The following is a 24,734-nucleotide window of genomic DNA, read 5'->3' as shown; positions in this document are numbered from 1 at the left end:
ACTCAACTCCCCCACTGTGGTGATTCAAAGCCATGCCGTTGGTTTTTCTCTCTGCAATATCTGCTCATTGCTTATTGTTGCCCGGTTTCTAAACAAAGTTATTGATCGTCAGAGGGCAACAAGAAAGAGACGGAGACCCACACGGAACGTGAGCGAAGACAGCCAGACGGGGTGGAAATGAAGATGATAGACAGGATGGACCCACCGTCTCATTACATTTCGGAGTCTATGATGAACATGCAAGGATTGCTGCGGCCTCAAGAACCTGCAGGCACACTCCTTCTGACGCATATGCATGCATTGGCCGACACACACAGTGTTTTTACTGGTGGATTTATTTATTACCTATCCTAAACTCAACAAAAACTGCTGTCATAAACCTATCACAACCACAAGCTTTAAACCAAGAAATAACCCTGAAATTGAATGCTTTACAATGTCTTCGGGACCTAACCCAACTGGTGATTACATTGATTCATCTGATATTTGCTAAATCAGTTACAATTTTGTTCTTTTAAGACAATGTTCACACTTCACATTAGAGAAGCTGGATCCAGAGAACGTTTGCAATGTTTGAAATTCATTTTAGTAATCGCTCAAATGGTTTTTAATATTTCAAGCAAAAAAAAAAAGCAAACATTCGCTGGTTCCATTCTTAATTCTGAGATGCAAGTCGCTGTCGGACTGTTGTTCGACAAAACCAGCAATTTCAAGTGAGTTGTTTGCCAAACAGATTGATGGTCCCATCTACTCTCAAGTAGCCCGTTATTGATTGATTGTCTGGCCTGTTGAATAATGATGATGATGATGATGATGATGATGATGATGATGATGATGATGATGATGATGATGATAATAACAATGATGATCATTCCTCTCTGCTACAAAATGCCTGTGGCCTGCACAGGCAGAAATGTGACATTAATTTGTCCTTGTGGCAAATGTTTGTGGTTTGGTTTGCGCATGAAAGAGCTTTGGCACTGGCGTTCAAACTCTGTGCAGACCTTCCTTTCTCTCTCTCTCTCTCTCTCGCTTCCTCTCTCTCTCTCTCTCCCAGTCTATATACTCCGCTATACTACGCTCACTACATCCAGTCGCGGTTAACGGGCGTGCGGTTGCCAGGAGAGGCGCGCGTGCAAGTAGCGTACAGTTTTAACGGCAGAGCGGCACGCGCCATTTATTCGTGCCGAGCCCTGGAATGTCGAGTAGCGGCTCGGGCTCTTCCTCGCGGAAGGAGTTCGATGTGAAGCAGATCCTCAGGATCCGATGGAGGTGGTTCGGTCACCCCGCGGTCCCTCCGCCTCACTCCCCGCCGCTGGGAGACTACTTCGCCGGGCGAGGAGCGGGCGGCGGCAGCCCTGGAGACGGAGCTTCAGCCAGCGGCTGCAGCAGCTCGAATTCAGCCAGCGCAAACCCCGGCGCATTGGGTCACAGCGGGCTGGTGTCCAGCGGCAGCGCGGGGTCTAACCTGTGTAACGGCAGCAGCAGAAAGTTTGCTGATCCGACAGGGAGTCGGGGCGGACCGGGAGGAGCCGTTGGCGCGACCGGGAGCTCCTGCACGCGCTCCTTCAGCCAGCCGGAGTGCAGGAGTCCCGCCGCCGCTGCGCTCTCGTGGGTCTCCCCGCCGCCTCAGCGTCGTTCCCGACCCGCGGGGAACATGGAGCCCCCCGGCGAGGCTCCGGTGCCTCAGCTGGTACCGGAGCCAACCGCTCACGTCGGGGTCGAGGAGGAGGGCGCGGCGGCGGCAGCACCGGCCGCGTCGGGCACCGAGGACAACCACCAGGAAACCGACTCCAGCTCGTGCAGGTAGGAGGCGGAGGTGGGAGCGTTATGCCTGTTTGGGACCTTGCAGTTAAAACTAAAGTTACGGGCACAATTCGTACCGAATAAAGTCAGTTAAATGCGCAAAACACACACAAACACATACGACTTAAAAGTTATGGAAGTGCAGGGCATGGTCACTCGGCTGAGTTACAGCTTTTAGGTTTACATACAAGGTTATACACATTATAATGTATCGCATTTACCTGCTGTCTTCGCGTTGACAAGGCGTTACGTTTGTGTTACTATACACTTCTCGTAATTACCATCACTGGCAGGTGAATACGCCCTCACTCAGTAGGTACATGGGGGGGATTCACCAAGCAAGAGGCCGGCGAGACAGCGGCGGTGGTGGTGGGTCACCCGTTAAGGCTGCAAGCATACAGATAGACAGAAAGCTGGAGGAAGAAGATGAGGGCTTGAGTACATCTGGGACGGCATGCGCTCCACTGATTTCTCCCCTCAACCTCCTAATGAGGCTCCATTGACCAGACTTCTGTTAGAGGACGCAAACGCACCCCCTCGAGAACACGGGATACTGCCAGTCAAATTAACAACGTGACTCCAGGGCTGAGCCGCGCGCGCGCGTGTGGCTACATACTCTGCACTTGACATTTATATTGTTTTGTCTTCGGCGACTGATTCCCTTTCAGCGTTTACTCACAATCCCCAGTGCTCGTGTGCGCGTTCGCGTGCACACGCGTGGAGGGAGCGTGTAGCATTGGCGTGGCCCCATCCAGCTGTTTGAATTCATGTGTTGCCGTAGAAACAGCGAAACACAGCAATTAGGACATCAGAAGTCTTTTACAGATTATGATGTGTTTTAGAAAGGGAGAGAGAGAGAGACTGTTTATGAGTGCATGTTCACTATACTGGCGTAATAACGCATCTGAAAGCCTCCCATTATTCTGCATGTTCCCAAGACACACATCAGAACATTTCGATGAATCCTAGTAGGACTCACACTTAAAAAAAAAGAAGATTTCAGTGGGAGCAAGAACAAAATATATTTAAAAAAAAAAAATTAAAGTCTGATGTGCTTTCATTCTACACCCCATCTGTTTTCATCTCAAATGTCAGATTGTGCGCACCAGAGAGAGAGAAAAATATGGTTTAAAAAATATATATCTATTGTTATGCGAGGCTCGATGTCACATCTTCAGTGATGATGGGAGTCCGGCAGTGCTCCCACGGAAAATGACTTATCCTTAGTAGTAATGCACACGTACACATGTACACATACACCAGACTCAATATCATATGGCAAGGAAAACATTGTGATGTGGACCTGCACCGTACTGGAGCACGCATTGTGCATGTCCAGGATGTAGCCATATCCCTGCACATGTTAGGGTTGCCATACCAACACAGAGACTGGCTTCTGCAGTGTTCTACAGTGTATGTATGTATGTATGTATGTATGTATGTATGTATGCATGTATGTATGTATGTATGTATGTATGTGTGTGTGTCTGTGTATGCAATCCATCCCCTCACTCTGAGAGCCCCTGTGTACAGTATGATGCTCCAAGAACACAAGTGGCTGAATCCCAAGTGGGATCATGGGAAGGGACGCGTGCTGAATCCCAGAGTGGCTGAAAGGCTCGACTTCACTGATCCCCCTCCTTTCCCTTTTTACTTTCTCCCCCCGCCCGCCTTTTAATCCTGGTGTGCCTCCCTTCTTTCCCTCCGTCCCGTGTTCATCTCTGCCCACCCTTGTCCATTAATTTGCCCTCTCTTTTTTTCTTCTTTTTTTCCTCCCCCTTTTCTAATGTGTTGGAGAAAACAAAAGCATTTGCATGTGTGTGTCATGGGAACAGGGGTTTAACATGTGACCAGGCAGGCACCGTGGTGGCGGCACGATATATATATACGTATATCCGCCCGCTGAACCAAGTATTATTTGCACTAGCCTAATCAGGCTGGGTAGTTAATCACAAGGGAGTGTGCGAGCAAATGTGAGTGAGAGAGAGAGAAAGAGAAAGAGAAAGAGAGAGCCACTGAACGACAGTGGTGTGACTGTCCTTGCCTGGTGCAGGGGTTTAAAAAATCTGTCTGCATGGTGTTGATTCGGCCCAGACACATTCTCTCTCTGTCTCCACCCCCCCCCCCTCTCTCTCTCTCTCTCTCTCTCTCTCTCTCTCTCTTTCCCCTGTTTCTCTCTCGAGTGCCTGCCAGGCTCAATTAAGGGGACTGGAAGGCAGCGCTCCCCCACTTCAAAGTCGTCTCCTCTGGCAGTATTTAGCCACGCCATTCATCTACACACACGCACACAAGAGCATATATAGGAAAGCTGGCCAAAAGGCCTCCTTGGAAGGTTAGATTGGGTTGGGGAAGAGAGGAGAAAAAAAGAGAGGCAAAGATGGATGACGGGACAATGTCATGAGGTGGAACGAAGTGAGTGATGGATGAGATTAGATGCAAGAGTGACGACGGGAGGCGGATTGAGGGGAGTAGAGGACAGGCAGAGGGAAAATGACTCCTGTTATAGCACATCAGCAGCAGCGTACACACACACACACACACACACACACACACACACACACACACACACACACACACACACACAAACCGGAATGCATGCATGAGCACACACACTGAAGGCCACACCAGCGTTTTAATTAGATTTTTACTTAGCGGTGTCTGAGATTATTTTCAAATTCAGGTCAAATTTCATTTCTGAAGCCCGAAATAGATGAGGAGGCCGGACCAGAAAACCGCCAAGATAAACAAAAAACAAAACCAAAAGAGGACACACTCGAGATGCATACAAAGAACGATGTCTGCAATTTAATCCTGTTCAAGACCATTTAGTATTAGCATTTAAAATCATGTAGAAAAGCCGCATTTCTAGAACTTTGTTGTCTGTTTATTGCTGAGAGAATATGTGTGTGAAATTGTGATTGAGGACAGACCTTCCCAAACACACACACCCACACACACACTTCCACATCCCGAAAAGAGTGTGATTTCTCTTTACCTGCAGAGTTGAAGTGATATCATCCTTGGAGTATCACTTCATTTATCTCTTTGCGCTGGAGGGCCAGTCCTGCCACTTCTACTGCTAAATTAAAAAAACGGAGTGCGGCCCTGGCTCTTGTAAATTAAATGCCGGTTTGGGAGCCATGGCCGCGATGGCTGATAATTTACGGTGCGGCTGTACTGTCGGCGCTTGTCCTTCTGATGAGCGCACACACACCGGCTCCAACGGGAAGAACAAGACGTCACCGTGGTGCGACACTTCCACCAGTGAATTACGAATGTTGAGGTCGTCCCGGCCCAAAATACCCTGCTTCACTTCTCCTTGTCGTTGGTGTAGGAACAAGGAAACTGGCTGCCGTTGGGGAGCAGGGTAAATCACCGCGCATCCGATGTGTTCGGCTCCCACAGCTATTTAATTGGCAGCTTCTCTTTTAAGTGGGCTAAATTTATCTGGCCATTTACTCCCAGTAATTGGACCATTACCGAGCTTTTTGTGTCTGCTGCTGGCGACATACAGTAACCCTGTTGAGAAGTGAAGGGGAAAGCGAATGTGCACGAAGAATAAAGACGGCACGCGGGCGACACCGAGCAGCGGTGCCGCACATCTGTCTCGTTTGTTTTGACCGAAACAGAATCGTCACCGACGCCACGCGCTCAAAGCTTTCTGTCTCCCTCTCTCTGTGTCTGTCTGTCTGTCTTCGCGCTAGGACGTCCAACAGCAGCGCCACGCTGTCCTCGTGCGTGTCCATGGAGCCATGTGCGTGTCCGGAGGAGTGCACGTTCAACGCCCTGTCCCACGCCGACGTCACCTTCCGCAAGATGGAGGGCTACCTGAGATCCCGGCAGCTGTGCGACGTCGTGCTGGTGGTGGAAGACAGGCGGATACCTGCACACAGGTAGGAGCGAACACGGCGCTACGATGTCACACGCAAAACATTCACGGCAGAGGTGGCGACGTAGAATAGATGCATGACATCAGGGCCGCCACTAATGGCTAAATGCCATCGATGAAGCTCTGTTTGGGATAAATTGGGGAATTCTTTCAGCCGAAATTCCTAAAGCCAAGTTTGTCTTTTTTTAATGCCATGTTTTGTCTCAGCAACAATCAGTTTTCAATTTACAACGATATGAAACAGAAAAGCATTTTCACATTTGAAAAAGCTTCAAGGAGTCAGTGTTCCGACAATTATTTCGTCACTAAATGACTGAATGGGTTGCACGATTTGTCAAAATTGTCATTCATTGAATTTCCTAATTATTTAACTGGTCATTTTAGCACATACATGATCAGTGTTCCTCACCAGTGTAAAACAAACGCTGTGTCATAGTAGCAGAGTGAAAGATTTGATGACAACGGCAATCAACAGAACTTCCTCTTTTGGCATCATTCGGGGAAATGAAAGCAGAATTTGTTTTCGTAATTCGTTTTCAGATAATTATGTTTACTTTGGGCCACGAGTGCAAACACACACATGAGTGTTGTCGGGGAGATTGGGTCGTCCTTCAAACAGAAGATCGGGGGATTCGATCCCTGGCTCCACCAGTGCATGTCGATATGTCTTTGGGCAAGACACTCCACCCCAAATTAAGTGTTTAGCAATGAACACAAAGTGCAGCTGAGGTAGGCGGGAATTTCATTTGATTTGCAGGTTGTTGGTCATAAACCAAAGTCCATTTTATTTATGTAGCCTGATACCACGAATCACAAATTTGCCTAAGGGGGCTTTATAATCTCTTCATCATACAAAGGCTGAGCCATCGGTGTGTGAATGGGGGTCCATTTACCAATTACATGAAACATAAATCCATCCAGAGCTGTAAGAATGAATTGATTCGTTTATCAACATTAATTTAATCTGCAACTACGGTGATAATCAATCATCACTTCATCAGCAAACAATGCCAAACAAAATGCCAGTTGTACGTCTTTGTGTTTTTTACTGTTGGTCAAAACTGAGCAAACCTAGCAACGTAAATATGTCGTTTTGGGAGTGACTTAGCGATTTCTAACTCTGAGGACATTTCATAGACAAAACAATGAATCCGAAAAGCAATTAATAGCTATATTAAAAGGAATTAGATAATCGTACATCAATCTTTATTTAACGTAAGGATGGCGCATTCACCACAACATCTCAAGACGTGCATGTGCACACACACACACACACACACACACACACACACACACATGGTGACACATACTGCTCACACAGTCACACTCTTGAAAGTCCCTTTTTTATTTTTGTAGTCTCTCTGTATCACACATAGTCAACTGAGCCTCTGAATCATACATCAAACACACACACACTCACCCACCATATAGCCCCGCCCCCCCCTACCGCTGCTGTGTCGCCGCTGCCTCTCTGGGCATGGGGCCACGGGTGCAGCAGCAGGGTCCATCTGCACATGGGAGACACAGAAGAGCGGCCCTCCTACAGCAGAAAGACTCCTTTTCTCTCGCCGCCTTCCTCACTTGATTTAGTCCTCCAGCACAGATGGTGACAAACAAAAGACCCCGCTGTATGAGAACCCAAATGGTGCATGTGTAAGAGTGTGTCGGCATTTGAAGGTGTGTGTGTGTGTGTGTGTGTGTGTGTTTGCAAGGGGGTGGGAGTGAAATATTTGGAAGTGGGTGTTTTGTTTGCAATTGATTTACTGCATGTGTAGGATAAATAAAAAAACGCTTTTCTGGGAACAAAACATACACCTCTCGCTTTCTGTTTTACAAGTACACACAAACGAGAGAGTGCGTGCCGAATGGGCCACTTGTACTGTGTGGAGCTGCACAGGGTTTCTGTGGAGTTTGTTGCAAGCAGCGCAATGTGAGCAAAGCTCAAGCTTTATATGCGCTTCTTTAAACTAGAGCAGTCATACCGTTTCTCTCGGAGGCAGTGCCCTATGCAAATACATTATCTTGCAAAAGCTATTTTTGTACCTCCGAGTGAGCACCCCTAAGTGTGCTACCTCAAACTGATTTGAAGTAATACACCTTTAGTACAGAAACTTCTGTGTACCTCGATGACAATGCCAACATGTCGATGTTGAGCAAGTACATTGTTTACCATGTTCACCAAGTTTAGCATGCTCACATTTGCTGTTTAGCACTGAAGACAAAGTACTGCTGAGGTATACGAGAATATCATGAGATTTGGCAAGTATCCAATCATAAACCAAAGCCCAGTCAGTTGTATTTATATAGCACAATACCACAAATTTGCCTCTGGCGGGTTTAGAGGCTCTTCAGTTTACGATGCCCTCTGCCCTTAGACCCTCTATCAGGATAAGGGGAAAACCTCCCCATAAAACCATTGACAAGGAGAAACGGAAGAAAGCTGAGCAAAGTGTTGGACAAATAAAAAATGTAGCAAAGCGGCTAAATAGTAATTACCTCGTTATTACAATTTACCCCGAGGGGTTAAGCAGAAACTTTACCCTGCTGGTGGCGTTGGAGCAAAAGTCAGGCGATCACTAAAGTCATTAGGGGACAACATTTCATGGCAAGAGCTATTGAGAGATTTACACACGGACATATTGCCACCCCTAAGCCAGCATCGCCATCGGCATGGCTAAACATGTACCGCTCATGTATCTGTAAGTTTATGTGCGGAGAACGCTCATGCCCGTTGGGTAAGTCTCTCCATCAGCCCTCCTGTTGTTTTCGCCCTCTCTGTGTTTTTTTTCCCACCGCCGTGACTCCTCACCAAGCACACTCGAACACAAACAGACAGTTCAGTTTCCAGCTCGGTTTCCAGCTCGGCCTCCGTTTTCCTGCCTCCGACTCGTCTGTTTCCTGCTCTCGTTCGGTCGTCTTTTTTGCTCTTTCCATTAGGGAGCAACACACCGCCTGCCGTGTCTCCTGCGAGGTGCATTTGTGTGTACATAACCCTATACTGTATATAGCTCACGTAGCTCATGAAAGTCAGTAGTTTCACTCTCCTTAATTTTTAATGTGGGTCTCTTTCTTTCTGTGTATGTCAGAGAGAGAGAGAGATAAGAAAGAGATACCCGACGGGAATACTGGCAGAGCAACTTCCTGCTGACTGTGGTGTATTTTGACATCTTTGTCAGTAAAATAAACACACACACACAGACACACACTGACACACTCTTCTCTGTTTCGGGCTCATAGTCCCAGTGTCACGCTGTGTAATGAGATTACACACACACACACACACACACACACACACACACAATACTGTTGACCACAAAGTCAAAAAACACACACGGAACAATGGAAGCCGAAAATCGGCAGAAACCATTTAAACGTGTGAAAATCGGATCACATGGTGTCAAACGGATTATTATCCTCATCCGTTTACTTATCATCAGCCGTATTCAAATCAGGACATTAAAAAATGAGGAAGACTGCCTTCTACGTCCATTGAGACTCCATGAGACAGTCACCACCTCATTTGCAAAGACATCTCCAAGAGCAAATAAAGAAAGAATCCTGTGCATTAAATATGAGATAACATGTACTTTTGTTTGAATACCTTGATGTTTGAGTGTGTGCACTTCGCTGAACACTGACGTGAAAGGGTAATGGATTTCTGTGGCGAGGAATTAATTAACTGTCCCTTTCAAAAATGACCTTTAAGATAATTCCTTTCTGTCCTTCCTCCGGCTTGCTCTCCATTATGCCATATATCTTCTCTCTCAGACTCTCCGGCCGCTGGATTTCACATTGACCTTAAGTTAAGCATATTCTTTTCTTTTCTCTCTTCTCCAACTGCAAGGACTGGCACGTGTTTCATAGGGCACGCCAAGGCGTCGTGTCACCTTCGAGTGTTATTCTTGTACGCAAAGAATTTAAATTATGTAGAGAATAGAAAGAACATCTGAGCTCTCTATCCTCAATGTGCTCACTATGTTCAAACATCTGGAGATGCCTTAGGCCCATGCCAGGCTGTTGTTTGCACAGTTTTTTCTTCTACCTCTTATCGCATCTCGTCAGGGAAGGAGTATACTGTAAGATGATATTGCCATTGGGAGAGGATTGATATCTTCATCCTCATTTTTATATGGAAGTTTGAGTAAAAGCGATGCTTTAATAAGTCTGTCAAGCGATGGAGAATAGCTATTAGATTATAAAAAAATAAAATATTTAAGTGTCTTATCAATCTTGGTGTGGAAATGTCGGCGTTTCCCATCAGAGGATGGTGTAAGCCCTTAGTTTTTGTGTGTGGGTGTGGATGTGTGTGCGTGTGCGTGTGCGTGTGTGTGTGTGTGTGTGTGTGTGTGTGTGTGTGTGTGTGTGTGTGTGTGTGTGTGTGTGGCTCCCTGCTAGAGGACTGCCTCGGCATCCTGTTAGAGCGGGCGGTTTTAACTTTGCAGCGGTCAAAAAAATAAACTGCGGGCCACAGGATTTAGCTCGGGTTAACCAGCAGGATTGAGTCAACAGATTAAGTTTAAAAGAAGATGAAAGCAGGCCATGAACTGCTCGCCAGGCTGCAGAGTCCTGCTCTGAGCTGGTTTCTGTGTCTATACCGGCATGAAAACAGGGGATATGTCAAAAACAGCTTTAATTACAGAGCAAATGCTCTCCGATCTTTTTCCCGAATCTGTCAAAGCATCTCCTGTAATTCGGCAAACAAATAATCTGTGTAGCTGCATACTGTGGACATTTTCTATTGATATATTTTAACATTTTAAATTAGTAATGTTAAGTTCCATCATCTATTCCAACTTTTCATGATGTTTCAGGTTTAGGTGTCGAGATATTTAGGGTGGGTATCTTAATCAAAGTCACAATTTTGATATCGTGACCACTGTCGTCGTCAGCAAGAAGAGAACTACCTAACGGACGACCAACAATAAGCAAAAGTAGTTTACAGCTGTTCCAATTGGGCACGCTCAAAGAAGCAGGTGTAGAGGCGTAGTCACAGAGAGGGAGGAGACGTGATGACCCTCTACCCCTCTACTCGTTATATATTTACAGGTCGACAATGTCGTGCGTCATTTCCAGGCCTCTCTATTCTGCATCTCCCCGTCAGTGCCGACCCGTCCTGTCGGCAAACGTCAAAAGTACCCGTTCCTCCTCCATTGCGGCGGTCCGCCCCCTCTGACTGACGCCCATCTCTCTCTCTCTATCTCTCTCTCTCTCTCTCTCTCTCTCTCTCTCTCTCTCTCCGCTCACACAGACTGGTGCTCTCGTCCGTGTCGGACTACTTCGCGGCCATGTTCACCAGCGACGTGAGGGAGGCCAAGCAGGACGAGGTGAAGATGGAAGGAGTGGACCCCGATGCATTGTGGGTCCTGGTGCAGTATGCATACACAGGTACCAAGACATACACACACACACACACACACACACACACACACACACACACACACACTAACCGCCATGCCGATGCAGAATAAATGGGTTCATTTTTGGTCTCAGTTCTGTGTAACAAAAGCCTTCCTGACCAGTCGCTTGAGTCGATGGGCGGTGTCACTATTGATCTCAAAACCTTTTAAATAATAAATCTAAGACACTTTAAAATATTCAGTCAATTTTTATTATTCTGAGGTCGCTCTGTCTTCCCTCCATCTTCTCCCCTTTGTCCTCCAGGCCGGCTCGATCTGAGGGAGGACACCATCGAGTCTCTGCTGTCGGCCTCCTGCCTGCTGCAGCTGTCGGCGGTGATCCAGGCTTGCTGTTCGTTCCTCATGAAGCAGCTCCACCCCTCCAACTGTCTGGGCATCCGCTCCTATGCCGACGCTCAGGGCTGCAATGACCTGCAGCGGGCCGCGCACGCCTACACTATGGTGGGTTTTCTCACGGCCAGTTGATCTCCACGTACCCTGCAGCGATTGCAGAGACACCGCAATGGCGTGAATGAACCAACTGTCTTCGGAGGCTATTGATCTGAAAGCGATGATGTAGATTCAGAGGTAGACCACAGAGTTGACGAAGTGAGAACAACAAACAGGCTTCTTTCTCCGCTCCCTTCCACAAACTGTCCCTCTCTGCAGTTTTCCCTCGGTCAGGCTTTGATGCTATTCTGGGTAACAAATTGGTTCCTCGTTCGCAACAAGCGGCACACACCATTATCGCCACAACGGCTGTTTTCAGCACAGGGTTGCTATGGTGACTGTGAAATAGCTCCTCCATCGACTTGATTACTCTTCTTTCTTTTCTTGTTCTCTCCTGTGTTAGCGCGTCTGTCTCTGTCGGTGATCATCGTTCCTCTCTTTCTTCCTTTCTCTCTAAAGTGGATTGTTGTTCAACTTTAATCTGTGGTAATTATGTGAGAGGTGGCTTTATCTGGGTGTGACTGTCTGCTTGCTCACGGGATTACTACAGCCAACGTGTAAGAGCTGCACAATAGACTGCATGGAGAGAAGTCAAGATTGCTTTATTTGTAGGCATCTGGTCACATTTACATGTTACATGTTTTCTCCCCCTTTTCTAATAGCCACAGATAATACTGGCTTAATGAGAATAGCTTTGTTAGGCTATACAATCGCAGCACAGCAGCATCAACCATTGTCGTCATCACCTTTCCTTTTGTCACAGTTAAGCACAATGTGTAACACTGAAGACATTTGTATTGTGGCCTCTATGTTTAAGCACCTCGTTGTTATCGATCATTTGATTCTCAGAAGATTAGGCTGCGTCCTATTTTGATAATCAGTGAATCATTTTAGACATTCTTTGGTTCCAGCTTCTTAATTTTTGCGCATTGTATTTTGTGACACAATGGAGTAAGTGTCTTTTGGAAAGTTGCCTCGGACATTTGCAACATTTGTGGCATTGATTTATTAATCTGTTAGATTAGTGGATAATGAAAATGGTTGGCTGCAGCCCTCCGTATCTTATATAACTGAATCATTCCAAGCTTTTCTCCTCCAGTCCCTTTTGTCTGCAGCTCTTCGTCCATCTTCCTCTGACCTTTCTCAAGCCCTCATTTCCTTCCTTTTGTTTCTCTCTTCTTGCCTCCTTCTAACCCCTTGATCCCTTTCCTCTCTCCACTCATATCTTCCTATTGTTTGTTTTTTCCCCCCCTCCAGTCATTCCGTTTTTCATCTGCAACTCGTTTTTCATTCAACCAGTCTAAAGTGACCTTCCCTGCTCTTAGAACCATTTCATCTCTCTGTCCACCAGGAACACTTTTTAGAGGTGGTGGGAGGCCAGGAGTTCCTGTTGCTCCCGGTGGAGGAGATGGAGAGGCTGATCACCTCGGATGACGTCAACGTGCCCGACGAGGAGACCGTGGTGACCTCTCTGCTGACGTGGGTCCGCCACGACGCCGACGTGCGACAGCGTCACCTGCCCCTGCTGCTGGCTCACATCCGACTGCCGCTGCTGCAGCCACAGGTGAGAGATGCGTAGAACGCCGTCACACATCGCACTCTTGTGGCTGACTTATTTAAGACGGCACTAATCATTATTTTCATGATGACAATCAATGCGAAAGCAATCTGAAAGGAAGTCTCTCGTAATGATCAACCTACGGGGAATAATCACCCAAATCCGCAGCTTTACGGAGCTTTACAGCGAGTCTCAGCTCACGGTTAAGCTGTGCGGCCCTCAACTTTATTGTCTTGCTTCACTGTTAGCGTTCTTGTAACACCGTTTGCAGCGAGAAAGCTTAGGAGGGAAAAAAAAGCCCAGCACCAGACGACAGACAGACACACTTATGCTGCGTTCACACCAAACGCGGCGCGAATTTGATGCGCGACCAGATTACATGCAAAGTCAATGCACAGATGCGATAGGTTGCGAAAAAGCGTTTTTTTCCGATGAGTGGCGCGCGTTTGAGGCGAGCGGACAAGTAGACATTTTTGGGTCTTCCACAACAAGTATAAAGCAGAACTAGTGGTTATTTATTCCATGGTCGATAGCGGAAATGATAGCTCTTTTCACAGGGAGAAGCGACGGCGATAAGCCACGCCCCCTTTTACGCAGCGCGATAATGAACGCAGCATTAGCGACTAGCTAGCGAACACAATGGAGAGCCAGGTGTTTCCCTCAGCAGTCGGATGGGACCAAAAACGAAGCAAAAAGATTGAGAATATTGATCTTACATTTACCAGCTAGACGCAAACGCGACTCGGTAAATGCTAACGTTGGGTAACATGTTGCCGTTCTTTTCCCTCGCTCTCTCCCTCCCCTATCCTTCTTCACCTCCTCCAGGCTCCAGTCTGTCTCGCTGTCTCTATCTTCTTTGTGCAATTAGAGGGCCTTTAATCATTACGCTAACTGTCGATCACAACTATTACCCTGTCGCCCATGTGCTCGCCTTTGTTGTGTTGAAGTGGGTGCATGTGTCTCCCCCTCGCTGCTCCTCCTAGTCAGTGGAAGAGTATCCAGACTGGTAATGCGATGCTGAGAAGTTTATATGCCAGGCAGAGCCCCGGTTACTGCCTAGGGCGTCGAATGCACACAAACAGACATGCACGCACACACACGTCTTAAACCTTAATTAAGTGTGATATCGCTCTGAACTGAAGCTAAATTATCTGTTCTCTTCATCTCCCTCATCAGTCGTTTCCCTTACTATTTATAAAGGAACTGTGGCGATAAATCTCCCCTTGTGGCCCCCAGGCCCCTCCACGCACCCTCCTCTTTCCATCTTCTCCGCCTGCGTCTGTACATCTCTCAGGTTTGCACTTGATGAGGTATGAACACCTCAGATATACGACTTTGCCCCGGTCAGCTGAAACCCCAAGCAGCTGTAACATGTAATCAGGCGAGAAGATGGACGGCGGAGCGGCAAAGCGGTGGAATAGCGCGAGAGCAGAGAGAGCAGAGAGAGCAGAAGCAAGGCGGTCAGAGAGCTGAGGGCTGATTCAACCTTTAGGAGTATATCACCACCACGCTAAACAGATAAATGTGTTCACATTCAGCAACCTAATGAGCGGTGGCGCTGCCAATAAAGTGACGTATGAACCTCACACAGAGAGCCGGTCGATATTCATCTAGCAATTAGTCAGCTCTGCATCTAGGCCGCCGTGCGATTACTCATCAAAGGGACGCCAATGAACATTAATGAAAACCTTTAATCCCTTTTTTCCTCATTATCAGGGGCGCATACGCACTCGGTCTAGTCTCCTCAGAGGTGCATCTGTGGGCTGTAGATTTGACATTGCGCACTGAACAGATTGTTTGTTTGCCGTTTTTGTCTTCTCAATCATTTGGTCTCAAAAATAGCAGAAAGAGACAAACACCTGTCAGGGTGCTTTCACGCCTGTAGAACGCTGCCTTTTTACAAACCAACCAGGAGGAGTAGACATGAAGTTATTCTGTCGGGGAACTCGTTGATTGGATAGTTTTGGCGACTTCATCAGGACCCACATGGGCAACGGACGGACGGACGTTTATGCAGCACTTCAATGTTACTGATGTGTATATTTGTGTTCTTTGATTAATAACTGATTGTAGGCGTTATTAGTATTATTAGACCGCTTGTTATGAATTATGACCAAAAGGAGGCGTTGTGTACAGTGATGATTCAGGGTTTCATCACTGACAGCTTTTACACCAGCGCCGTCTGATCGGTCGTTTGAACACTTTCGGTGTGACTGCATTAACAACATTCTGATATTTAGCGGGTGTCGTGTATATTAGTTTAGTGGGTTGGCATGCTAACATTAGCAAATATCCACTAAACATAAAGTACAGCTGAGCTTAAGCTGTTGGGAATGTGGGTTTTGTGGGTATTTTTGGCCATAAACCAAAGTGTTGGACATTGTCAAATCTTGAACAACTGATGGGGCAAAAAGTTGAGATCTACAAAGTCAGTCGGCGTCAGATTAGTGTGGATATCCGTTCCAAATGTCACGCTTCGTCCTCTGGGGACCATGAATGTGGGAAACCGGCCGCACCGATAGATGGTCATCCATCTAAAATGGCTTAAGTTATTGCGCTAAAGATAAATGTTCCGCCATTCAGCTAATTGATTAATTAAAACCATCTTCTCGCCACGCAAATGAGAGGGGAGTCTGTATGGTACTGTGTGTGTGTGTGGGTCATGGCGGACAAAGTCCACGCTGGAAACGGAGAGGGAAGGACCACTTCCTCACTTCCCACTGCGAGGTAAAGAGAGGACAGCGAGGAGAAAGTGGGACTCCTGCAGGATTCAGCCGTATCTCGCCCTCCACATTCAATCCGTCACAGCCTGATGGATCAATAGCACAGGAGAGGACAAACACGGCCGTCTATCTCCGTCCCTCTTCATCGCACGTCCACTCAAACGAGTGCCGAAATGGGGCTCGCCCTAATTCGTCCCTCCGTGTGTTCGTGTGCAATGGAAGCGTGGGTTCACCCTGGCGTGTAAGCTGCTTATCTATTTACCACGCTCGCTTTACGCTCGCCACGTCTGGACCGGAAAATGCATTTCATAGTGAGTGACCGAATTGAATTATTTGGGCCGAATCTTTCTTTTTGCGATGGCGGACAGCACAGAGGGGATAAAAGAGGGCATTCTTTCCCTCTTTTATCCAATGTCCTTTATCACACTTGCTATATTCCTTAACCTCCCCACTGGCTTCTCTCTTCAGCCAACACACACACACACACATAATGTGCAGGTATACGCACCGCTAGGAAACCTCAAATGACTCTGATAAATACATCTGGCTTCTCTAGAACCTCGACTGCTCTCCATCTCACACACACACACAAATATGCAAACACACACACAAATATGCAAACACACACAAACACACCCATCTAAATGTAAATCATGTCATTCTTGCCTTCAGGGAAAACCTGCTTCACACCACCCAGCCTCTCACAGGCAGTGATTTTCCTGTGGATGTATTTTAAGGAACAGACGGACTGAAATGCTTTACGCTGCAGCCCCTGGCTGTGTGTGTGTGTGTGTGTGTGTGTGTGTGTGTGTGTGTGTGTGTGTGCGTGCGCGTGTGCGTGTGTGCGCACGATCATAGATGAGGTTAGAGGGTATGGAGTAGAGAGCTGATGAGATGCTGAGGACAGATTAGTCCTCTAGTGTGTCAGTGTGTGCACACTGTGTGTGTGTGTGTGTGTGTGTGTGTGTGTGTGTGTGTGTGTGTGTGTGTGTGTGTGTGTGTAAAGACTAATGGCCTCTGGTCTGATCTATTCCCTCAATCAATGAGAAAACAGCTTTCTTTCGAACCACAATCAGCGATAACGTCGTAACCCACACACGCAGTACATGTACCCCGTATTTGTTGGATTGCTTGTTGATAGCTTCTGTTGCTCTTTTCATCTATGTATGTGTAGTTCTTGGCCGACCTGGAGTCCAACCCTCTGCTGCGGGACAGTATGGAGTGCCAGCGACTGCTGATGGAGGGCATGAAGTACCACCTCTTGCCCCAGCGCCAGCCGCTGCTTCAGAGTCCCCGCACCCGGCCGCGCAAGGCCACGGTCGGGGCCATGTTCGCCGTAGGGGGCATGGACGCGACAAAAGGTACGCACACGCACACAAACCAGACTTTACAAATACATTAGATTATTGTTATTATCCAGCCGTACCAGTGTGTGGCTGCTATTGTTTTCACCTTCTGAGTCTGTGATTCCATCTCTAGTTGTATTAAGTGTCTGGTCATTTATTAAATGGTACGCAGTAGAGAACGGACCATAAATAAGACAACCACGGATGTTGGGACTATATGGTCAGCACCTCGGCCAGAGCTGCAACAATTAGTCAACCAATAAATAAATTAAAAAATCTTCAGCAACTGTTTTATCAATCAATTGATTAATTTTTTCAAGAAATAGATGGCAAATGATCTGATTTCATCTTATCAAATAATTCTTTTCTTTATCTTCTATGCTAGTGAAGTAAAGTCTCATTCAGCTTTGGGACATTTTTCATTATTCTCTGTCATTTTACTCACCATTGATAACTAATAAAACAATAATGACTTGTGGCACCCCCTAGGATGACGAAGCACACAAATATTTTCTCTTGATTCCGGCCTGATGTAAGAACTATTCTTCATCTTGTAATCATGAGAATACGTGAGGAGACTTTAGTGGAGATTATCATAAACAGAGCTCATTGATCCGTGTGGGTTTGAAGGCTCACAGAGTCCACTGTGAGGGAGGGAGATTAGTAACTTGTAAATAACTGAGTGCATCAGATTAGTTTTTTTCTTCTGTCGTTCCCTCCAGGTGCCACCAGCATCGAGCAGTACTGCCTGCGTCGGGACACGTGGAGGCAGGTGGCCACCATGAGTGGACGGAGGCTGCAGTTTGGTGTCGCCGTCCTCGATGGCCGTCTGTACGTGGTGGGCGGCCGAGACGGACTCAAGACCCTCAACACCGTGGAGTGTTACAACCCCCACAGCAAGGCCTGGAGCGTCATGCCTCCCATGTCCACGCACAGGCACGGCTTAGGTGAGCCCTGAGAATCAATACAAGCGGGATTTACGTACATCACACAGCAGTTATTACGGCAGTTCTTTTAGGAGGAAGGGTTAAGTCTTTTTTTTTTTTTTATGATGATCCTTGCTAATAAAATGATTAAAAAAAGAGATTTGCTTCTATGGCAGTGAGGTCAAAGGTCAGTCTCGGCTACGCCTGCACCTCAACAGTAAGTGATTCAGTCGGCATATCTTGTTCGAAGGACAGACCCCCCACTCACTGTGCGAGTGGCACAGTTACGATGACAACATTTGACGAGGCCTGCTGTGCTGCTGCTCCGTTGTTTGTTTGTTTTTCTTTCTTTTTTTTTAAATCTGTGCTTGTGTTTGGGGATTCAAACGCACATCTGGCTCCCCACAGATGTTCAGGAAGATAAATAAAGTGTGGAGGTGTCAACATGCCGCTTATTCCGCGCGACGGGCGTGGTTGCACACACACACACACACACACACAACGAACACTCGCACCCTTTGGTTCCACATGTGCGTCCACGCTGACGGTGGTTTTGGCGAGTTGCCGTGATTTAATTTCCGCACATGTTGTTGTATTATCGCAGGCGTGGCCGTCCTCGAGGGGCCCATGTACGCGGTAGGAGGACATGATGGCTGGAGCTACCTCAGCACAGTGGAAAGGTAAGGGGACACTTCACACCGCTGGTTTACTCTGTTATTTACTCATGAAAAGGACAATTTTGAGACAGTTGGAAATAGTAAAAAAACTACAGCTGGAGCCTTTAGTCATTTAAGGCCCACTGCTGATTGATAAACTAATTATGAGTTAATAATAATGACGGAAATAAATAAATAACAACAACAACAACGGCTGTAATGATCAATATATATATATATATATATATATATATATATAATACAATTTCTGCTTACTGTCGGCCGCTTTGAAACATTAAGTGTCACTATCTGAGGGAACGTTATCGTCTCTACCTGATCATGTTTGGCATGGTGAGATTTGAGAATTAAATAGAACTGATCACTTAAATTGTGCTTTATTTTAATTTAATTTAAGTTAATTCTTGAGCACATTTTGAAACAAAAATAAATCCCTTTGTACATTGTTTTAATTGAATCAAGCTATTTGGCAGTACCTCCGTTGCCCAATAGATGGTGCGCTGAGGACCAGAATATGAAAAAGATGTTATTGCTAAAAAGATGCAGTGATGTAAAAAATGGTCTCTTTACTGCGGCGTATATTTCATCACGTGTTTAACATTCAGAGTTGAGATTGTTTTATTATGAGCAGGACTGACAAGTCGCCATCTTCCTTTCCACCAGGTGGGATCCCCAGGCTCGCCAGTGGAGCTTCGTAGCTAGTATGGCAACACCCAGAAGCACAGTGGGAGTAGCTGTACTCAACGGCAAGTAAGTAACCCCACGCACATCCACATGAATCCAAGTAAATTATTCAATATAAGCACATGCACTGTTACATTGCACATGCCTTTAGTTGTCTGTTTGTTTGGGACATTTGTTTTGTTGACATCTCGCTCTTGTTGTATGCACTCGTTTCGAGCCAAATTGATGCAATTTAATAGATCGTTGAAAGTTTTTGCGGAAATGACACAAAGATTGCCTCACAGTACTTAATCATAAGATAGTGTCATTTATACTGTGTAACTGTACATTTATAAATACTGCACCACCCACCTCATTATAGTACATAGCTACTGTGTGACATAGAAAAAATCCAGCACTTGTGGTATGGAAAGCAGTGACATATAGATTTTTTTCAACAGCAGTTTTTGGTGCTGCAAAAAAACAACATAGTGTTTTCTTCTGTAGGAGAAAAAAAACTCTGACTTTGTTGTGTGAGAACATTCTTTGAGCTCCACACTGTCTGCTTGTACCAAGGCAACACAGGTAAGGTTATGTTACTGTCCCCGCTGTGCTGCTTTACCGCGAGACGCACTGCAGCATCAAACGGGAAAAGGTGACAGTCACACAGTGCACAAACACACACAACCACACACACATGCACACACTCACATGCACAAACACACATATGAACGGCGGGAGTAGTGAAGTTCAGGACTCGAGTATCCTCACTTGCCTCGATGAATATTGCACCGTTGTTTTTATTATTCAGTTCCTCATAGAGACGCTACAGAGAAAGGCTTTCTAGATGCTAATTAATACAGAAACAACTGATTTGAGCGAGGCATATCCAGCGGCAGCTGTGTGTGTGTGTGTGTGTGTGTGTGTGTGTGTGTGTGTGTGTGTGTGTGTGTGTGTGTGTGTGTGTGTGTGTGTGTGTGTGTGCATGTGTTGTGTATTCTCCGGGCTCTTTGCCTGATGGAGCTCATTACTCGCTTGACTGGTTTTGATGCACCTCTTTCTTCGCTTTCCCAACTTCCCCGTCCATGGATGTGTATACACACACACACACACACACACACTCACACACTGAGTGACTGCTCGGGAGCTCGGATGCCCCCCAAGAATTCTTCCTGATTGATTTTTGCTCACCTCGCTTTATCCCAGAAATCCTGTAAAACCGCACACACATAAATACATTTTTGCGCCATCTGTTTTCAGTGTCACTAAATGTTTTGTGTGGCAGGTGTTGTGTGTGTGTGTGTGTCCAGAGGGTCATCGCCATCTTCTGTCTTCCTCAGGCTGTATGCAGTCGGAGGTCGTGACGGCTCCTCCTGCCTGCGCTCGGTGGAGTGTTTCGACCCCCACACCAACAGGTCAGAGACGACTTCATTTGAGCGAAATGAAATGCCGTCGCCGGCTTTATTTTCTGTCTGCTGCGGTGCTTCTAGGGTTATTTAGCCACAGATCAAAGGAGGCAGCTAACCCTCTCAGGATGTTAGAACAGACCAGATTCAAACAACCTCTTTTATGAAGTACATTCATTTGGTTCTTCACTGGAAAGGCTGGGGCTGAAAATAATCCTTTTCTTTTTTAAAGCAGAGAATGTTTGATTTGGTCACAATTGATAGGTTTTCCTCAGTGTTAGAGAAAACTCTTTGCTTTTTTTCTTCCTGACGTTTACAACCTCCGTCTACAGGTGGAGCGGTTGTGCTCCCATGGCTAAAAGGCGTGGCGGTGTGGGCGTGGCCACATGGCACGGCTTCCTGTACGCCATCGGAGGTCATGATGCTCCGGCCTCATCCCTTGCATCTCGGTTAAGTGACTGTGTGGAGAGGTGAGTCTTTGTGTGTGTGTGTGTGTGTGTGTGTGTGTGTGTGTGTGTGTGTGTGTGTGTGTGTGTGTGTGTGTGTGTGTGTGTTTACAATATAAAATGATCTTTTCACAATTTACTTTGAGAGGCAAAAATATGAAAACATTATATTAAAAAAAGTAATTATATTTTTATGTGCACTATTTCATTATTGAAAACAATTCAATACATTTATATTCATGTATTTATTTGTTACCCTTTGATTTCCAAAATTAAGAAAGCAATGTTCAAGTCGACCCCTTTGCTTATGATGAAACAGCGGTATCAGACCGGTACTGAGGACCCCTCTTAGTAAAATAAGTGTATTTAAACGAATAGTTCAGTGAGAAAATACACTTATTTGCCTCTTCAAACAAAGTTATATGAGAAGATCGCTACCACTCTGTCAGTGTGTGAGGTATCCAGCTGCACATGAGTCAGCACATGATTAGCTTAGCATAGCATACAAATTGGAGGCGGGCAACCCTCCTGCAAACCTGGCTTTGTCAAAAATACGCTCGCTAACACCTGTAATCTGCACGAAGCAACACATTGTGCTTTAAGTGGTCCACAAACAAAAGGTTTTCAATGAGCACAGATTTGAAAAGAGCTACTGGACTTTTGTTAACATAAAGTATCACTCTGTATGTTGTGCGTTTTGTGTGCGTGTGTGGCGTCTCTGCACAGGTATGACCCTCAGACAGATGTGTGGACGGCAGTCGCCCCCATGAGCATCAGCAGAGATGCCGTCGGTGTTTGTCTCCTTGGCGACCGTCTCTACGCCGTGGGCGGCTATGACGGGCAGGTGTATCTCAATACTGTAGAAGCCTACGACCCTCAGACAAACGAGTGGACACAGGTACACAACCAAACGCACACACATGCAACATACACACACACACACAAACGTTTATATGTTTGGAAGGAAAGAGTCTGTAAAATTGAATAGGCTCTATTCTCGTGGAGCACGCACATCAGATCTACATGATCCACTTGCTCGTATGTGCATAGAGACATTGACTGCAGTTCAGTAAATACAAATAATTAACGCTGATGTACGCCAGTAAAGCTGTTAAATCAACACCCACAGTCACAGTTTGACCTTCCTCCAGGTCCTCTCTCGTGTGTCTTGCCGGTTGTTCTCTGATATGTAAATGTGTGTTTTCCTCATGCTAATATTGTCCTTGCCGCCGCAGCAGTCGGGAGGGAAAAGAGTCTTTTTTTTCAAAGTTGAACGCTTTCACTCAGCTCAAGTCTATAACACTTCAATTTATACCTCATCCCCTGCATAGCCCGGAGGATTTCCATCCAAAGTCGTTGGGAATCTGCTATTTTGGAGACGCGCACGCACGCTGAGAACAAGAGGGGTGTAGATGAGCGGATACAGAGTACGGAGAACGTTCAGACTGACACAGAGGGACGGGGACAGACCGAGATGAGAGGAGACGCGTGGAGGCCGTTAAATGTGCCCTCTGTTCATTGTCAGAAGCTGAGACAAGCACACAGGCGGATGGGCTGTCCGTCCCGTGTTTGCGGCAGCACTTCCCTCCGCTTGCTTCAGCATACATCTGTCAATCATTTTTTAGACGGAAGAAAGTCGTTTGTGTGTTGTTTTATTTTAAATGAGGGGACTGACTGACAGCTCTGACTATCGGTGTAGAAGCAGTGGCTACAAGAGCTAACAGGACAAGACATCCACAGAAAGAGACACAGAGCTTCGCTTGAAGCCAAAGGGATTGTCGTCGCTGGGCGGAAATCTGGGTTTCCTTGGAGGTCGGAGGCAAAGATGTCTATCAGAGTTGTCCGTGATCTTTGTCAGCAGAAGGGTTTCAGAAATTCAGATGTTCAGGTTTACATTTTATCAGAGGACTTTACTATAAACCCGTAATCACACATTTGTAGGCCCCTTAGGCTGCAGACACGACACTGACATAACGCATTTTAATTTGATGTGGTGAACTACTGAGTAAACACTTGCCTATTTAAACATCAGGCAGAGGGCAACACATTTTGAACTGATTTGGAGTCGTGTTTCTAGTCACCTGACGAATGCAAGTCCAGTAGTGCCTGCCTTTTTAGTCTGTTTGTGGTCTCCACCAAAATACAGAGTCCTACTAAACGCTCCACTGTTAACCAGCTGGTCGCTAACTGTGTCTGTCTGCTGATGGTGCTGAGCAGGTAGAGCACGGTGCGGTTTTTTTGGAGCTTCTTCACTGAAAACAGCTGTCTGCTGTGGCGTTGAACGCGGCGCCACGAGAGCTGTGAGAGTGAACCGAATCGGTGGAGTTGTAAATTCTGAAGCTCGCTATAAACCTGAAGGAGGTCGGGTGATCATTCTCTGTTCATCACTGCGAGTGACCTATTAAACATGACACATGGTCATTTGAGCCATTGTTATTATAAGATATTGGTTATGGCCTTTTAAAGGTCTTCTCAGTCGTGTTGTCATAAATGTTAGTTTACAAGGCTATTGTATGTGAAGTATTGGCCGCGGCCAATCGGCTTACAAAAGAGGCTGTAATGAAAGGGACGCTTTTTTTTCAACCCCAAAACAGGGGCATGCAATCTTTGAACTCTTGCCAACTCTTACTGAGAACTTGCGGTCCAAAGACAGATATTAATGAGAATGGAAAAAATGCAGATATCTTAAAAATATCTGGTAAATACCTTTTCACTAAAAGGTTTGCCTGTTCTACTATTGAGGTTGCAAGAACAACAAATCATGTTGTGTTTCAGTCAACGTCTCTATAAGAACCTGTAACGGTCCTCAACCTTAATTCACCGCCGTGATTCGTTTACTGTTGGAAGATTGATCAACATTGTTTATAGATGGATTATTTCTCTCCATCCTAACCCGGACTCAATATGCCCTCGACTCGGTCTCGACTGGTCGTGGACTTGACTTGGACCTTGAGTATGTTGGCCACGATTATAGCTCTGTTCTTGTGTTTTGTCTTTCTCTCCAGGTAGCACCTCTGTGTCTGGGCAGGGCAGGAGCATGTGTGGTGGCCGTCAGACTATAACCCCCCCAAAAAAACAAAGTCCCAATCCACCCGACAGCGGACGTGATGTGGCTCGGCACGTCCCATGTGGTCACTGAAGTCCCACGAGAACCCCATCTGCCCGACGCCCGGGAGGTGTGAGACATGAACATGAAGCGGTGTACCACTTCGGCAAAGTCAGACTCAACTCTCCCTCGCCGCTGCCTCTCGCTCATTTAGACGTTCACGGTGAGGTTGGGGGGCGTGGGGGTGCATCGTACGTCAGGTTTCTGATGAGGTCTTCGTGTTTGAGCATCCTGATAACTTCTGCCACAGAAGTGAACCGGCACCCGCGATGATGAGGAACCTGCAGTGTTTAGCCGAGCGTGAAGGAGCACCTGTCTCGCAGATTCTGTTTTCTTAATCTTGCC

The 24,734-nt window shown here is 46.4% G+C and overlaps 1 protein-coding gene across 1 annotated transcript; it reads left to right on the top strand.

Moving 5' to 3' along the window:
* Positions 1-1,198: 1,198 nt before the first annotated feature.
* On the top strand, positions 1,199-24,418 carry klhl5 (kelch-like family member 5; the record flags this gene model as incomplete). Its single annotated transcript, XM_079219803.1, has 13 exons — positions 1,199-1,806; positions 5,511-5,699; positions 10,944-11,080; positions 11,357-11,553; positions 12,893-13,105; positions 16,997-17,183; positions 17,891-18,115; positions 18,699-18,774; positions 19,432-19,518; positions 20,772-20,846; positions 21,170-21,307; positions 22,010-22,181; positions 24,289-24,418. 13 exons carry the CDS (start codon positions 1,199-1,201, stop codon positions 24,343-24,345), a joined length of 2,361 nt encoding a protein of 786 aa, XP_079075929.1. The 3' UTR covers positions 24,346-24,418.
* Between the last annotated feature and the right edge of the window lie 316 nt (positions 24,419-24,734).

The sequence above is a fragment of the Taurulus bubalis genome (genome assembly GCF_910589615.1).
Source record: "Taurulus bubalis genome assembly, chromosome: 6".
NCBI lineage: Eukaryota > Metazoa > Chordata > Actinopteri > Perciformes > Cottidae > Taurulus > Taurulus bubalis.
The sequence above is the reverse complement of the archived record's forward strand: the minus strand, read 5'-3'. Positions and strand labels throughout refer to the sequence as shown.